Source organism: Anabrus simplex, chromosome 4 (genome assembly GCF_040414725.1).
Source record: "Anabrus simplex isolate iqAnaSimp1 chromosome 4, ASM4041472v1, whole genome shotgun sequence".
NCBI lineage: Eukaryota > Metazoa > Arthropoda > Insecta > Orthoptera > Tettigoniidae > Anabrus > Anabrus simplex.
The window spans coordinates 238,656,434-238,674,094 of NC_090268.1; the positions used below are offsets into that span (position 1 = coordinate 238,656,434).

Consider the following 17,661-nt stretch of genomic DNA (forward strand, 5'->3'; position numbering starts at 1 on the left):
GCAGACAGATTTCACTTTCTCTACCCTAGGCCTAGAGATACTTAGTTCACTACAGATCAGATAGTGGTCTGTATCATCAAAAAATCTTCGAAAAAACTCGTACATTCCTAACAGATTTCCTGAATTCAAAGTCTGTTAAGATATAGTCTATTATGGATCTGGTACCCCTAGCCTCCCATGTGTAGCGGTGAATAGCCTTATGCTTGAAGAATGTATTCGTAACAGCTAAACCCATACTAGCACAGAAGTTCAGCAAACGCTTTCCATTCCCATTAGCTTCCATATCTTCCCCATATTTACCAATCACCCTTTCGTATCCTTCAGTTCTATTCCCAACTCTCGCATTGAAATCGCCCATTAGCACTATTCTATCCTTGCTGTTGACCCTGACCACAATGTCACTCAATGCTTCATAAAACTTGTCAACTTCATCCTCATCTGCACCCTCACATGGTGAATACACGGACACAATTCTTGTCCTAATTCCTCCAGCTGACAAATCTACCCACATCATTCGCTCATTTACGTGCCTAACAGAAACTATGTTGCGTGCAGTGGTATTCCTGATAAAGAGCCCTACCCCAGACTCTGCCCTTCCCTTTCTAACACCCGTCAAGTACACTTTATAATCTCCTATCTCTTCCTCATTATCTCCCCTGACCCGAATATCACTTACTCCTAGCACATCCAGATGCATCCTCTTTGCTGACTCAGCCAGTTTTGCCTTCTTTCTTCCATACGCCCCATTAATATTGATAGCTCCCCATCGAATTCCATTTCGTTCGCCAAGTTGTTTCCAGGGAGTCCCTCGCCTGTCAAATGGGAGTGGGACTCCATTACTCCCATAGGTCCGAGGCTTGCTTAAAGTGTTCTGAGCTCGGTAAATTCATGAAGCAGGATGCTGCCCTACTTGCACATAGTCCAAGTGAGGATCTCTCCTCTAACGGGCATAATACTGATACATAAGAAAACATAAAGGTCCAATAATACTGCCCTGAGGAACTCCCCTCTTAATTATTACAGGGACAGATAAAGCTTCGCTTACTCTAATTCTCTGAGTTCTATTTTCTAGAAATATAGGCACCCATTCAGTTATTCTTTTCTCTAGTCCAATTGCACTCATTTTTGCCAGTCACCAAGTTCTTTTATATCCGACTTTACTTTCACGTACTCCTTGGCCCACTGACCGGGCGCATACAAGTTTTATTCTTTCTTAATAGTTTCACGACACAACGCTTCCTCCCCCCCGTACTTTTCAGTGGACTTGTCCTCTGCATGTGTTGACGTTCGCTGTTAACCCTTCCATCAACAATCAGTCAGTGGAGAGCTTTATCTATATCATTTTATCTATACCAACATTAGATGTGTAATCCGTTCAATTTCCCAAGACTCAATGGCAAGAATGTTTGCCAAACTGCAGCACAGGTATAAAAGATGTCTTGCATTGCTTACTTCCTATCTAGAATATATCTTGTCATGATAATGACGACGAAGAACATACCTATAGGCCGCACAATTTAACTACTTTAAAATTAAATTCTTTTCATAACAACAGTTCAATGTATTCTGGTCTAGGGTTTGATACCTATAATAAACACTTTGACCTAGGAATTTAAAGTTTTTTTGATATTTGTTTCATGTCACACAAGTACAGACAGGTCTTATGGCGACGATGAGATAGGAAAGTGCTAGGACAGGGAAGGAACTGACTGTGACCTTAATTTAAGTACAAACCCAGAATTTGCCTGGTGCAAACATCGGAAACCACTGAAAACTATCTTCATGCTGCCGATAGTGGGGTTCAAACCATTACCTCTTGAATGAAAGCTCACACTACATGACCCAATGCACATAGCCAACTCGCCCTGGTTTTGAAGATTTCCAAACGCGTTTTTCTCTGCAACCATTACAGTTATTTTTAAGCTTGTATTTGCATTAGACTGGGTTGACTTCCTACATTAATTTGGTATGTGTATGTTCACAGGTTATGTTCCTAATTTAAAAATAATGGTAATGTTTTTATTAAAACAACAAGTCAACCGATGGATGCTGTACATATTTGTGTTGCAAAAACTAAACACATTTCAGGTTAAATGGAGCAGAACATATTATTTTTAAAGACAAATCACTATCATTATATAAGATATCCAAAATTACATTCAGATCTAGTACATCTACACTTTGCACAGCCATGTTGGAGATAATCTTGTACGACGGAAATGCTTGGAAAATATGACAGACCCTTGACTTAAACTGTTATACTGCTATCTAGCAATATATAACCCTAACTAAAGTTGATGAACAAACTATAAATGCCATTAGTGTGTTTTAGCCTACTGAGGCCTAGGCTCACACTTGGACCAGAACGAAAATTTTGCCGCTGCAGGCTGTGCTCGCAATTAAACTTTGTTTAAAAGAATGGAACTGAAAAAGCCATATCTTATAGATTAACAAACTCTTTAAATTATGGCACAATAATGATTCGATCAGCTGTCCATGCAAGCATTACAAATTATTAAACTACTTACCTTCCATACTGCCCCATATAATTTGTTTTATGTAGACCACCAAATACTACCATTACTTCTCCTTGGATTGTTGCAGAGTGGCCTGCCATGGAGGGAGGGCTGGGATTTGTGTTAATGCAGGTCCATCGATTGGACACAATACTATAGATGTGCAGTTCATTAAATAATCTCCATGCCTGGTGATGAAAAAAAAAAAAAGCAATTGACTTTTTTATGCCACACATAAGAACCTTTATTATAGTATATAAAGGAATGTAAAATAGTTTTACAGTAAACTAAAAATAAAATTTCCCATAATGTTGTAACTGTAATAACAACAGAGTTACATACTTATAACATTATTCTCTTATATGTTTAATGAAATGAACACACACAAAAAAAGTATAGTTCTGTTAAGGTGACTACAGACTACGCCAAGTATAATGTTAACAATGATATTTACAATAAGATACAAAAGGTGAAAACTAGAAAAGCGGCTGGAATTGATCAGATTTCTGGGGATATACTAAAGACAATGGGTTGGGATACAGTACCATATCTGAAGTACTTATCTGATTATCGTTTGGTCAGAGGAGCTATACCAGATGAGAGGAGAGCTGCTATAGTAAGCCCTGTGTATAAAGTAAAGGGTGATAGACATAAAGCTGAAAATTACAGGCCAGTAAGTTTGACGTGCATTGTATGTAAGCTTTGGGAAGGCATTCTTTCTGATTATATTAGACAAGTTTGTGAAATTAATAACTGGTTCGATAGAAGGCAGTTCGGTTTTAGGAAAGGTTATTCCACTGAAGCTCAACTTGTAGGATTCCAGCAAGATATAGCAGATATCTTGGATTCTGAAGGTCAAATGGACTGTATCGCAATTGACCTGTCTAAAGCATTTGATAGGGTGGATCATGGGAGACTACTGACAAAAATGAGTGCAATTGGACTAGACAAAAGAGTGACTGAATGGGTTGCTATATTTCTAGAAAATAGATCTCAGAGAATTAGAGTAGGTGAAGCTTTATCTGACCCTGTAATAATTAAGAGGGGAATTCCTCAAGGCAGTATTATCAGACCTTTATGTTTTCTTATATATACAGGGTGAAGCGTAATTCGCACACTCGGGCGTCGCAGCGCGACTCCTCACATGCCAGCAATAAAAAAATGTCTCTTACAAAATTTCATCTTGCGAGTATATCCGGTAGAAAACGGACGTTGAAGAGTAGCAATCTGGCAACACTGTAACCATATGTAGGGTAACTACCTCTGTCAGCATGCTTTCGTCGTGCTGTACAGTTGGTGCAGTGGGTAAAGTTTTTGGTTGGCATGCAGGAGATCGATGGTTCAATCCTGGGTTGAGGCGCATTTTTTATTTGCTAATTTCAATCTGACATTACCTACTGTAATACAGTAAAACACCGTTTCTGAGGTCACATGCATGCTACATTTACAACATAATAATAATAATAATAATAATAATAATAATAATAATAATAATAATAATAATAATAATAATAATAATAATAATAATGCATTGAGATACGTACTAAACAGCACGCGGTTACCAGACGCAATGTTGAAAGGCGGAATTATTCTGACCATGGTGATAACACATACAAATTGTAACCGAGTTTGGACATTATTCGCAGAGCACGTTGCTAGGCCTACTGGTAACGTAAGGCCCTAACGAAATGTAATGGACCTGAACGAGGCAAGAATAATAGTTGGTACTAATGTATGGGACCATTGGAGGAGGGTACACAGAAAACAGGTTTCACATCTAGTAGATGAAGTGGTGCGAATAAATTCACGCCCACGACGTGGAAAGGGCGCCTTTCAAAGCTGACCAATGAAAACGATTGTTCGTCCATTTCTGGGATCGTATTATATAAGTGCAAATGGTTTCTAGAGCACCCACTGCAATCGCTGTTGACGATTAAGATGCCTGATACCATACCACGTGGACTACAATTACGAAATAAAAAACATACGCCTCAACCCAGGATCGAACCCTCGACCTCCTGCATGCTAACCCAAAACTCTATCCACTGCACCAACTGTACAGTACTACTAACTCGTGCTGACAGAGATAGTTACCCTACATGTGGTTACAGTGTTGCCAGATTGCTACTCTTCAACGTCCGTTTTCTACCGGATATACTGGCAAGACGAAATTTTGTAAGAGACATTTTTTTATTGCTGGCATGTGAGGAGTCGCGTTGCGACGCCCGAGTGCGCGAATTACGCTTCACCCTGTATAAATGATATGAGTAAAGGAGTGGAATCGGAGGTAAGGCTTTTCGCGGATGATGTTATTCTCTATAGAGTAATAAATAAGTTAAAAGATTGTGAGCAACTGCAGCGTGACCTTGAAAATGTTGTGAGATGGACAGCAGGCAATGGTATGTTGATAAACGGGGTTAAAAGTCAGGTTGTGAGTTTTACAAATAGGATAAGTCCTCTCAGTTTTAATTACTGCTTTGATGGGGTGAAAGTTACTTTTGGGGATCATTGTAAGTATCTAGGTGTTAATATAAGGAAAGATCTTCATTGGGGTAATCACATAAATGGGATTGTAAATAAAGGGTACAGATCTCTGCACATGGTTATGAGGGTGTTTAGGGGTTGTAGTAAGGATGTAAAGGAAAGGGCATATAAGTCTCTAGTAAGGCCCCAAGTAGAGTATGGTTCCAGTGTATGGGACCCTCACCAGAATTACCTGATTCAAGAACTGGAAAAAATCCAAAGAAAAGCAGCTCGATTTGTTCTGGGTGATTTCCGACAAAAGAGTAGCGTTACAAAAATGTTGCAAAGTTTGGGTTGGGAGGAATTGAGAGAAAGAAGAAGAGCTGTTCGACTAAGTGGTATGTTCTGAGCTGCCAGCGGAGAGATGGCGTGGAATGACATTAGTAGACGAATAAGTTTGAGTGGCATTTATAAAAGTAGGAAAGATCACAATATGAAGATAAAGTTGGAATTCAAGAGGACAAACTGGGGCAAATATTCATTTATAGGAAGGGGAGTTAGGGATTGGACTAACTTACCAAGGGAGACGTTCAATAAATTTTCAATTTCTTTGAAATCATTTCGGAAAAGGCTAGGAAAACAACAGATAGGGAATCTGCCACCTGGGCGACTGCCCTAAATGCCGATCAGTATTGATTGATTGATTGATTGATTGGAACACATGTTAACATGTGGTATGATGTGTTAATAAAAGAATTAATACAATCATACTGGTTTACAAAGGAAAAATTAAATTTATCCTCCTAATTCAATACAAATCATAATTCCATTATTAGATGGAGCAATAAAATTCAAACATGCTTCGACTCATTTGAGCCAACTTCATTGAAATGGGGGGGAGGAGTAAAAGTAATCTACATAACAAAAGCTAAAGATTTGCTAGAAACATAATGAAGGAAGATGGCTCAAATGAGTCAAAACATGTTTGAATTTTATTGCTCCATCTAATAATGGAATTATGATTTGTATTGAATTAGGATACATTTAATTTTTCCTTTGTAAAGTGAAAACCGTCAATACGGAATGATTCTAACATCCTGTAATCATATTGGAGTAATCAGATCGCTCTGATGGGTCGTGCTGTGACATGTTATGAATTACTTTATGTCAAAATGCAGGTGAGTGTGTGTTGACATGTGTCAACCCATGATCTGGACTGCCACATTTTCATCAAACGTGTTTAAGCATCAAAAGATGTTGCTAGTGATTTATAAGAGCTGTGCGTTTGTTTTATCAAGATATGCTCATCAATAAAATATTGTCATTTAAACATTGTTTTTACAAATCTACTGAAAAATATTCATTGAAAAATTAATGAAATATTTTCATTAAAATAATTTTTTTATTTACCTTAAATCAGGCTTATTACCGAAGAATCCAAGCATCTCACTGCATTTGCAGCTGATTGGAACCTATATGAATTCGAACGCGTCCCTTTTGGTCTGGCGACTGGAGTGGCCGTCCTTACACGGTTACTAGATTATGTCTTATCGGACATTAAATTCAAGTTCGTTTATAATTACCTCGATGATCTGGTAATGTTTAGCTAAACCTTCTAGCAACACCTACTCCATCTCAACGAAGTGCTTGAAAGACTGCGTAAAGCAGGTCTAACCCTGAAGGCATCCAAGGTTTCCTTCGCACAAACCCAGATGTTCTTCTTAGGACATATCGTGTCAGGGAGGGGTGTCTCAATCGATCAGTCTCGTACTGCCGCCATCCAGAATTTTCCCCCTCCAAAGGATGTCAAGGCTGTAGCCAGATTCATTGGCATGGTGAATTTCTTTCGCAAATTCATTCCTAATTTTGCTGAACGTGCAGCTCCATTAAATGAGTTGAGAAGAAAGGATGCCAAATTTGTGTGGGGTGATGCCCAACGTGAAGCCTTCATGGACTTGAAATCTGCCTTATGTAACGCTCCTGTACTGGCTATGCCAGACTTTTCTAAACGCTTCATTCTTCAGACTGACGCCTCTTCCTCAGGCATATCCGGAGTTCTTCTACAGGAATTTCAAGAAGGGCGTCGTCCTATTTCTTATGCTTCCCGTGCCCTGAATCCTGCTGAGCGCAATTATTCCATTTATGAGTTGGAAGCCCTGGCTGTTGTCTTCTCCTTAGAACGCTTCAGAATGTACCTGGAACATCTTCCTTTCGATCTGGAAACTGACAATCAGGCGTTGAGTTGGGTACTGGCCAAGCCGCGAAAGACCGGTCGTCTAGCACGATGGGCAGTGCGCATCTCAGCCTTCCAATTTGAAGTCTGCCACATTTGTGGTACGGAAAACGATGTGGCTGATGGCCTCAGTAGGATGTTCCATCCAGACAGCTCTGACCCTCAATCCGAGCCAGTAGACTCATCTCCCGAACAAGTATCAGCTTTTGTCAATGTAGTTCTCACTGACTCTCCCTTCCTTTTCAAGGATATTGCCAAACATCAAGAGGACGATCCTGAGTTAAAGGCCATTGTCGACAGGATTAAATCTGGTGAGCATGTTAAGCCCTATATTCTTAAGAATGGTGTCTTGTGTTGTCCTGCTCGTGGTCGCACAGACCCCAAAATTGTAGCCCCAACTAACCTGGTCCCGGCTCTCTTCAAATACTTACATGAATCCCCAGTGGGCGGTCATCTGGGCGTTTTCAAAACAAGAGAAAAAATCCGTAACCACTTCATTTGGAAATCCATGGATAGTGAGATCCGTACCCTTATCAAGTCCTGTAAGATTTGCAACATCAGTAAACCTGCCCCGAATACTCGTCTAGGTCTCTTGTCTTCTGAGCAAGCTTCTCGTCCCATGGAAAGACTGTTCATAGACTATATTGGGCCTTTCCCGAGATCTCGGAATGGTCATCGTTTCATACTCGTGTGTGTTGATGCCTTTTCACGTTTTACATGGCTGTTCCCCACTCAGATGGCTATCGCCAACACCACCATCTCGTGCTTGAAACAGATATTCGCCTCGTTTGGACCCTGTCAATTCTTGGTAAGTGATAACGCAAGAGCCTTTACTTCTGCCCAGTTCCGGAATTTCTGTTTTGATCTATCCATTGCTCATGTAACCACTACCCCTTATTACCCGAAGCCAAATTATGCTGAGAGAGTGAATCGTAACCTGCGATCTGCCCTCATCGCTTATCGCTCCTCAGACCACTCCAAGTGGGATTCCTCATTGAATTGGTTGTCATCTGCATTTAACACTGCTGTCCATGAAAGCCACAAGCAAACCCCTGCTTCGTTAATGTTGGCTTTTACCCCAAATTCCCCTCTATCTATAACCTATAGTCAATTAATGATCTTCTGCCCGACGATGCCAGCCCAGAAAAGATCTGAGCTAATTGACACCGTGCACGAAAGAACTTGAAGGTTTATTACGCTAAGGTGCAGCGTAATTACAACCACGGGCGAAGACCGCACAATCTCTCTGTGGGTGACCAGGTGTTTATTAAAACACATCCCGTCAGTAGTGCTGCGGACCATGTTATTAGTAAGTTGGCCCCCAGATTTCGAGGTCCCTGCACCATCTTAAAGTTCCTTACCCCGGTGACATTATTGGTGAGCGATCCCGAAAGGAAAAGGATCAGCAGGGTACATCTCTCCCAGATCAAGGTACCTTAAGTCTGGTAGGGAAAGGGTAAATACACTGATCTCTATACATGGATCGCTGATGCTAGCTCTCCGCTGCAGGAGAAAGTACGCCAAGTTGAGTGCGCGGTTTGCCATGTTGGTGTACCCATCCTAGAGCTCTCCTTATGGGGGAGCAATGATAATATAATCAATTTTAAACCGCAATCAATGGCGCATTGGAATAATTAAAAATATAGAGACACGTTTACTCAAAGCATAAGGACATTGGGAACACCGACAAGTCATTTCGAGGTCAGTAAAACTCCGGGATAGCAATAAAAGTGAGTGTATAATAACGGCCGACAAATATTAACTTAGGTGCTGAATACATGCAATTAGCGATCGGTAATACAATAAGAGTGAAAAACAGTTTATGGAAACGTTGCTGTAAATTTTATACACATGTATGCCACAAAATTATGAATTCTCAAGGGGAAGTATGACTGAATTTTTCGTATTTTGAGCCAAAAACTCGTTTTTTTTTTTATTCATACAAAAATAGCCCTATTCTTCCTGTTTCAGAAAATGTTATTATTTTAGTAATTCTGGCTTGTTTAAAGCTTGTAGAAGCCATTTAATATGAGCCCGCAGACATTTAAAAGCCCAGAACTACACCCACTCTCCTGTAACGGCATAATGATATAGTTTACTGTGTGTTTTTCACTGGATATTCAAGTATTTCGTGGCGTATTTGCCGTAGAAGTACACTTCGGCATGCTGACAGTCACTTGTTTACTACGTAATCAATACAATTACGTTATGTTAGGAAATATTGCAACTTGAACTGACGGAGAGAATGTTGTACCTCTTCCAAATAGTACTCAATTTATATCTGCCACACACGTATACTTTGATAGTTTAAATCTGTTATGTATTTGTATTATTTACATTTAGGAATTCGTATTTGTGTTGACTGTAGTAGTACAAGCATGGCTCCCTTGTTTGTTTATATTTTACTAACATGCAGAAGTAACATGTGGTTTCAATTCAGCGAGTGAAATATCTAAACTAGTGATTTCTCATTGATGTATTTCATCTTAATTCCTTTGTAAATGTGTGGGGTATTGTAATAACACAGCACAGAACACCCGTGGAACTACAATCAAGAGGCCTGGCGTCACTGAACTGAGCATGAACAAAGCAAGCGCGCTCCTCGTTGTCTACTGCACCGTGCGCTCGCTGCCATCTTACTACGCCAGTCATCTTCTATTCGGCTTACTGCTACCCAAGCTACCAGCCATCCGTGTATAGAGATCAGTGGGTAAATACCATTGTTGGTGACCTTGTAGATTTAGTTGTAAACTATTTATAAGGTTTTAGTTATAAGATAATAATAAGTTTTATTGTAAGTTAGTTGTAAGTAATTGTGTAAGTGAATATTTTTGGTATCCTCTAGTGTAATTGATTTAGTATTATAAGTTAGGTAGGTTTTAGTTTAGGGTCACTCCTTGAAAATTTTTCCCCTGACTGTCAGGTTCAGGGCACCCTCCTGTAGTTTCTTTTCACCCCCACCATAATCTTGTCACATGAATTGTAGATAGCAGTGCTTACCCCGGGGCTAGTGCCCAATATCCCTGGTGTGAGAGTGAGAGTCCCTACTGCATACTTATTAAGCCAACCATCGGGTGACTACGCAAGATCTTGAGCCCAGCAGCATACTTTTACCTCAAAGTATTTCCCTGCCTGCTGCCGTTTGTGTGTGTTACAGCGGCTGCAGTGACCAGCTTCTTCAGACAGCAACCTGAAGTGCCAAACTGGGAGGCACAGTGTGTGCCTTGGGTGTTACCATCCGGCACCACTATCCTGCGGCGAACATCCTATTGGTGGCAGGCGGACTGGACGGTGTCTCACCCCTGCTTATTTGGTGCAAGAGACCACTGAACTGCATCTCACCTAGGTGTCGGGTTTGGACTGACATTGAATAGAGGCTGGCGGCAAACGGCCGTGTCGGCAGCCGCATCGTCAGCAAGAACCTGTGGCCTAGCTGTGCTGTGACTGGTGTGGAAAAGTAGTGCAAAATACTTAGTCCATGACTCGCCTAATAGGAGGCTTTGAACGCTATTTAGCAAGAAGTGAGAAGTTTCAGTATTTCTAACATTTGGCAGAAAGTATGGTGTACATGATTTGGTGGACAGAGTACAAATTGTCTAATCATCTGTGAAAGAAGGCATTTTGAAGTTCAATGTAACTATCCATGTGGATTTTGTGATATTTATTCAAGAGGTGGATCTATATTATTTTTGAAAATTATGTAACAGTTTGTGTTGTTTGTTATCAGAAAGTCTACTTCAAGAAATCGTGTGTGTTAGAGTGAGGTATCTTTACTATCTGTACTGTGTGAGAACGTTTTATCGCTTGCTCCCCAGTGAGGTTATATTAATGGTCGAGCATGGCTCAACTTTCGGGGGGAGGAAGATGTCACAAGTGATTTTTTTTTTTTTTTTTGACTTTATTTGTGAAGTACAATATGATGTTTTATTTATTATGACCTAACCTGTACTGTTATTTGTAAAGCATGATATAATGTAATGACCTAACCTGTACTGTGTAAGATTGGTGACGTGCATTTGTAAATAGTAGAATTCTGTTCTATATTTCCTGGAAGGATCCAGAAAGTTACATGAATTATGGAACAGGGTGTGTTGTTTTGTGGGTAATGTATTCTAGAAAATATATCTGACTGTTCTGGAAATACGACATTCGTGATCAGGTGTATTCTAGAATGTTAGTCAAAGTTCGCGACCGAAAGTAAGGTTGTGATTGGTGAGTCTAGGTGGCGATAGGGAACTCGTGCACGCTGATTGGCTGCTCCAAGGCTGGAATTTCCTATGTATAGAGAGCGAGGCAGTGTTCGAATTTTTTTCGGTATTCTGAATTCTGTCGGTCTTGGTCTATCTGTCTGTCTGTGAGCAGCCTATCTATTTGACGTCGCCCGGTGTCCGGGATGGCACTCTCCTCGGGTAAGCACTTGTGAATTCCGTTCCTGCTAAAATTTCTGTAATGTTCCGATTTGCTTTCCATACAGGAGTTTGCCCTAACCTTGCCTAGATTCGCCAAATTAGTTACTTATTACGCCTTAGTTTTTCAGCTGGGCTTACCTGTTCGCTTCTGAGGCATTCCCATTTCTTGTTTCACTAAAATATGCAAGTGGAAAGTGGTTTTTTTTTTTTTTGACTTTATTTGTGAAGTACAATATGATGTTTTATTTATTATTGTAGTTTAATATTATTTCCCTTGGGATTTGCCTCTGGTAGTTCTGCATCACTTGAGGTACGCTAGATTTTGGGGAACCTGTTTCACTGCACTGTAAATTGCATTGTACAACTGCATTGGTAACTAGATGTATAGTTGATTTGAAATTTGAATTTACACTGCTACAAAAGCAATATCAAAGAACCTCTAAGCTATGTACATCACTGAACTTATAGTTCGTAACTTGGAATTGTATTTGGAATGTATTTGTAAAATTATTTTGTAAATAATATTTTTCAAATCTAAGGATCACGGCGATTTATTTCGGAATCCGCTATCTAAGCCATGTCCATGCCTTTGGTAGATTCCCAGCCCTTTTCATCTTCCCGGTTTGTTGTCCACTAGTTGGCCCTACTGATATTTACGTACATGTTTTTGTTGGAGATCCGCGTAATGCCAGCTAATGTTTTTCTGAGTGTGTAGTGATTTCTGATATTGTGCTCTTACCTTCCCCTTTGAACTGTGTTTTTGCCTTATTTTGTGTTACCACTGTAATAGAGGTAACAAAATATTTTCATTAAAATAATATTTTTATTTACCTTAGGCACACAACAAGTCTTTCCTGAAAAGACCCTCACTTGAGAGTTATATTTTTCTATGTTTGGTTTCATCATGTCCAGAACCACAGAAAACTTTTCTGTCAACATTCTTATACACAGTTTGAATGCTCTTCATCTTTAAGGAGTTCCAGCCATAAGTTATTACTGTAAATCGCTATATGCCTTTGCCGGCAAAACTTAGTGTTTACAGTGCACTAGGTCTTCTGGTATGGGCTAGATCAAATTTGTCACTTGCATTGATCTGTCTCAGTCTTATCCTTGTCTTTGACAATATGAAAGTGACTGAAGCATGAGCTATGCTAGTAATGCAATTCCTTATGCAGCGGTGCATGAACTTCAGTGGGCTTGGCAGACTTCTGGCTCGGAAATGAAAGCAACGGGAAACTAATTCACTCCTCACCAACCTGGAATGCCTCTTCAGTGATGCCTAGGCTATCTATGACAGCTGATGGTGGAGGTATTGAGGATTAATCCAGCCTTTGGGCTGAGTAATCAACATACAGCATTTGTAAGAAGTAACAACTTCCTTGCATTCTCCAATGCTGACCGACCGACCAACCAACCAATCAATACTGATATACATTTAGGGCAGTGTTACGAGCTCCCGATTTCAACATTTTTCTTACCTTAAGCATACTTCTCCGCTCTGTGCTGCTACACATTATACTGCTCTGCCTGCTTGCTAGTCTGCCTCACTACTGCTTGCGCTGTCGCTTCTTCCCACGCCACCACCTGACGTCACCTGTCTCCAGCATTTTCTAGACTTGCCTTCCCTGGCGTATATATACTCGCCGCTTTCCTTCGACCAGCGATCAGGTGTGCTTCGCGTTTTGTAATAGGCAGTGGGAGCTCCTGCATTCCGCACGCCTGGACCCTGTGCTGTTAACCTTCTTCTTCTTCCTCTTCAGACCGGGTGAGCAGACTAGTATTTTACATTATGTTTTCAATACTTGCTTTTTCCTTGCCTTGAGAAGCTTTACTACTATTCGATTCTGAACTCTAGTCCCTTCAGGACTCAACGTCCAAATACAATTATGGTGCACAAATTTTCGTTCTGAGACTTCTTCTCCGAGTGAGTAAGAAGGGAGTGGTGGACTGCCAACCTTATCAGTGACTTTGAACTTCGCGTGTGGTGTAATCAACGTTATTATTTCCAACTGGGACTATGCAGCCTGATCCTTACTTATATTTTCATCCTCCTTTTTTCGCTTCCTAACATATTTTTCTCTTTCTCGTGTTTTCCCTTGTCCTGTCCCCTTTTCTTTCTTTCTACCTTTTATTATGAAGATTTTAAAAATCAATCACTGTGAAATTGTGGTCTGCGAATCGAATGGTGTATTTTCTCTGGTCTTTGAGATGTTCTGTCATCTTTCTTATTTGAAGCAAGTCTGGTTGACCTTGGGGGATTAGACATTGTTTTTACTTGCACTTATATTAATTTCCGGAATGTTCCATTCTATTTGTGAAAGATTGAGTATGCCTTTTCAAAGTATTGGTACTTTAGTGTGAATGACTCCAATTCATGTAAAAACCTGTCCAAATCTAGTCCTTCGAAATTTAACTGGATAACCATTATTATAACTTATTTCAGTACCTGTGTAAGCCAAAGATATCTATTTTTACTCGTTGTTGTATAATGCTTCTTGTTTCCATTCCGTTGTCGTTACAATATATCTGTTATTGAAACCTGTTATTTTGGGAGTTCTCATTTTTTTTTCATTCCCTCTCATTATACTACGTGTACCTACTACGCAAATCCTCTGGGAAAATAGGGCCCAAAAATTATTTGTACGCTACTCAGTTGAGGTGTTGCTATCTTACCTTTACTGCTCATGATTGTTCGGTCTCGATAATTCGATGCCACAAATATTTTATACCATGCTTCCCTGCGCTCTGCTTGTTATGTAGCACTATTAACACGTTTTAGTGTATGTCATCCTTTCCCTTTTTTCGTAGGAATAGCTATTTGTTTCTGACTTAATAAACACACTGGATCGCCACAGCAGTCACCCAGGTGGCAGATTCCCTATCTGTTGCTTTCCTAGCCTTTTCTTAAATGATCGCTAAGAAATTGAAAATTTATTGAACATCTCCCTTGGTAAGTTGTTCCAATTCCTAACTCCCCTTCCTACAAATGAATATTTTCCCCAATTTGTCCTCTTGAATTCCAACTTTATCTTCATATTGTGATCTTTCCTACTTTTAAAGACACCACTCAAACTTATTCGTTTACTAATGTCATTCCACGCCATCTCTCCACTGACAGCTCGGAACATACAACTTAGCAGACCAGCTCGTCTCCCTTCTCCCAAGTCTTCACAGCCCAAACTTTATTACATTTTTTAACACTACTCTTTTGTCAGAAATCACCCAGAATAAAATGAGCTACTTTTCTTTGGATTTTTTTTCCAGTTCTTGAATCTGAAGACAAAACACATAACTTGAGCTGGAGTAGTGAGAATCAAATGGTTTCACTCGAAGAAGAAGGAGATCATTGTAGCACAAATAGCAATGCCGCCATCTACCACAGTGCTACAATGATCTCCTTCTCCTTCGAGTGAAACCATTTGATTCTCACTACTCCAGCTCAAGTTATGTGTTTTATCTTCAGTGGTTTGATACTTAATTTGCAAATGTTTGGCCAATGCTGTGTGACAACTAGTATGGCAAAAGTTTTGTGTGTAGTAACTTCCATTACAAAATAGTCAGCTGGAGATATTAAACTAAAATTTTCAACAGAAGAGGCCTGAATTAGTTAACACAAAGGGTAAGAGTATCAGAAGGTAACAATATTTTACATTTCTTTGGTTACCCTTAGTCCTCTTAACTTGATCTGGAAGGATGACATCTAATTTGGCATGTCCATTTGTTTTGATCACCAATTAAACTCAACAACAAGAACGGAACTTCAAAACTGAGAGAAATATGGAATTATGACATGGAAGAAAATAGAGGATAGCCTACTTTAAAGTGGGGTTGGCTCTATAGAGAGTAACACGGTGACATGTCACTCCTTAGATTTATGAAAAAGAAAAGAAAATAGTCGTTTGAAGTTAAAATTTAGACAACATTTTTAAACAGCAGAGAAAACTTTGGTAAGAACTTCCTCCGCAACAGATCGCACTCAAGTAACTGTCACACAGATCTGCTGTCTAGCCTGGCTTGTGGACAGATGTACAGTATATGAGAACCATGAATAACAGCACACAAGTGCCACTACTGCCCGAACCAACCTGAGAAATCGGCCATAGCTGAGGTTGAACTTAATCATGTGGACTATATTATCAATTTAGGAGAAACTACATTCTGACTACCATGTACAAGTTCCATGCTCCATGCTCCTTCTACATACAGAAAGGTCAATTCCAAATGAATGCCGCACTGTCATGGCATCTTACATCTATCCATCTTACATTCGATGTCAGCTCAATGCCCAGCTAGGTTAACAGTAGGAACAATAGTAAGAGTCTAAAGATTAATAAGAAAAGTTCACAATATAGTGAATTGTGAATATAAAACATACTATATGCGGTTTTATTTTTTTCTTTACCTGATGAAGAGGATATGGAGAAGGATGAGTCCAGCCTCCAAATAATACCAGCGTGTCTTTATAACACACAACAGACGCACATGCTTTTGGAGATGGATAAGTTCCCATAGTAAGGGGACGCACCCACTGCCGTTTATTTAAATCTAACCGCCACAGATCGTTGAAGGTCGTACTTGTAGATGTACAGCCTCCAAATACATACATAGAGTTCTCTGAAACAAGAAATTCCATTTGAAATAGACAAGAAAGGAATTTAGAATTTAGAAACATATGTAAGTACATATGTTCATAAAGAAATGTAAGTGTGTGTTTTATACCCATACTGATGTCCCCAATGGTAAAAATGAATTTAGAGGATTCATAATGTGAAAGGACAGATCAGGATGACAAAGACAAGATTTATGAGACATTAAACTATGATGTGGAAAGAGCCAACATCATACGGCATTGCTGCTGGACTATTTCAATGCCAAGATGGTCATCAGAGATGAAGTAGGAAAAGAACTAAGAAATTCTCCTTGCTTTTCTATGACCACACAAGTAAAATGTTCCAAATTCACTCATCAATCACACAGACACTATATCCATTACACATGGAAAGAAAATAATAAGCGACACCCAATCTCCACACATGGGTTACTTGTAGATATCTCCTAGAGTATAGAAGCCAAGTACAAAGTAACGAGTGATGCAGAAAATGCATAGTGTCATTTCAATTCGTGTATGATTAGAAATACTATATAGATGATATTTTGACGGAGAGTCGAGTCATACCATTATGAACCATGTGGACAAAATGCATAATCACTCAAGCCAGTCAAAAAGCATCACCCACCTAGCATGTTTTGCAAAAGAATCAAAAGCGATTTTCGGGTCGTATAATGCTATAAGACATTTCAGTTTCAGTTGTTCTCTGCATTTCTCTAGAGTTGTCATGCACAATAAATCATGTTAGTAATGCTTCTGGAAATTCAGAAGAAAGGATCTTTTCAGAGATAACTTGGAGGCAACAAAAGCTTTTGCAACTAGACATAACAGCAATTATCCAGCTCCTGCTGGGTTGGTGCAGTTAAGGTACTTCACCTACCTCTTCCATAAATTTGTCCCAGTCCAGGTTTCCTCTACTTGCACGCCTCTTTATTGAACCAATCCACTTTGGTTTAGATCTCCCTGTCGCTCGCCTTCTCTCGAACTTCATCTCCATCATCTGTTTCAGTATTTTCTACTCCATCATCTTTATACATGTCTACACCATGTTAGTTTATACCTGTCAATTCTCTCATTTAAGTTTTCTATTCCGACTTCCTTTCTAACATCTTCATTTCTCACTCTGTCTTTCCTATCACACTTATTAGGTACTTCATTTCGCCGGCTTGAATTCTACTCTCCTCCCTACCTGTCATTGTCCAGGTCTCTGCCGCGTAAGTCAATATGGGTGGAGAATACATTTAATACATTATCTCTTTACACTTCCTTGGTACTTCCTTATTCCAGACAAGGTTTGTTACACTCTTGTAGAATGCATTGCCCTGTTGCACTCTCTTGTAATCTTGATGTACAGCCTTGTATTCTGCATTAATTCACTCCCTAGGTATTGAAACTGTCCACAATTTCAAGGATTTACCTCCAATTCTCATA

The 17,661-nt window shown here is 39.7% G+C and overlaps 1 protein-coding gene across 2 annotated transcripts in view; it reads right to left on the reverse strand.

Annotated features, from left to right (window-relative positions):
* Fbxo42 (F-box protein 42) overlaps window positions 1-17,661 on the reverse strand; it is a 104,469-nt gene that overhangs the window by 65,355 nt on the left and 21,453 nt on the right. For both annotated transcript variants that reach the window (XM_067146418.2, XM_067146419.2), the window contains 2 exons: window positions 16,024-16,235; window positions 2,529-2,704 (listed from right to left, as the gene is read on the reverse strand). In XM_067146418.2, the coding sequence (XP_067002519.1) occupies window positions 2,529-2,704; window positions 16,024-16,235 (388 nt within the window). The remainder of the gene's footprint in view (window positions 1-2,528; window positions 2,705-16,023; window positions 16,236-17,661) is intronic.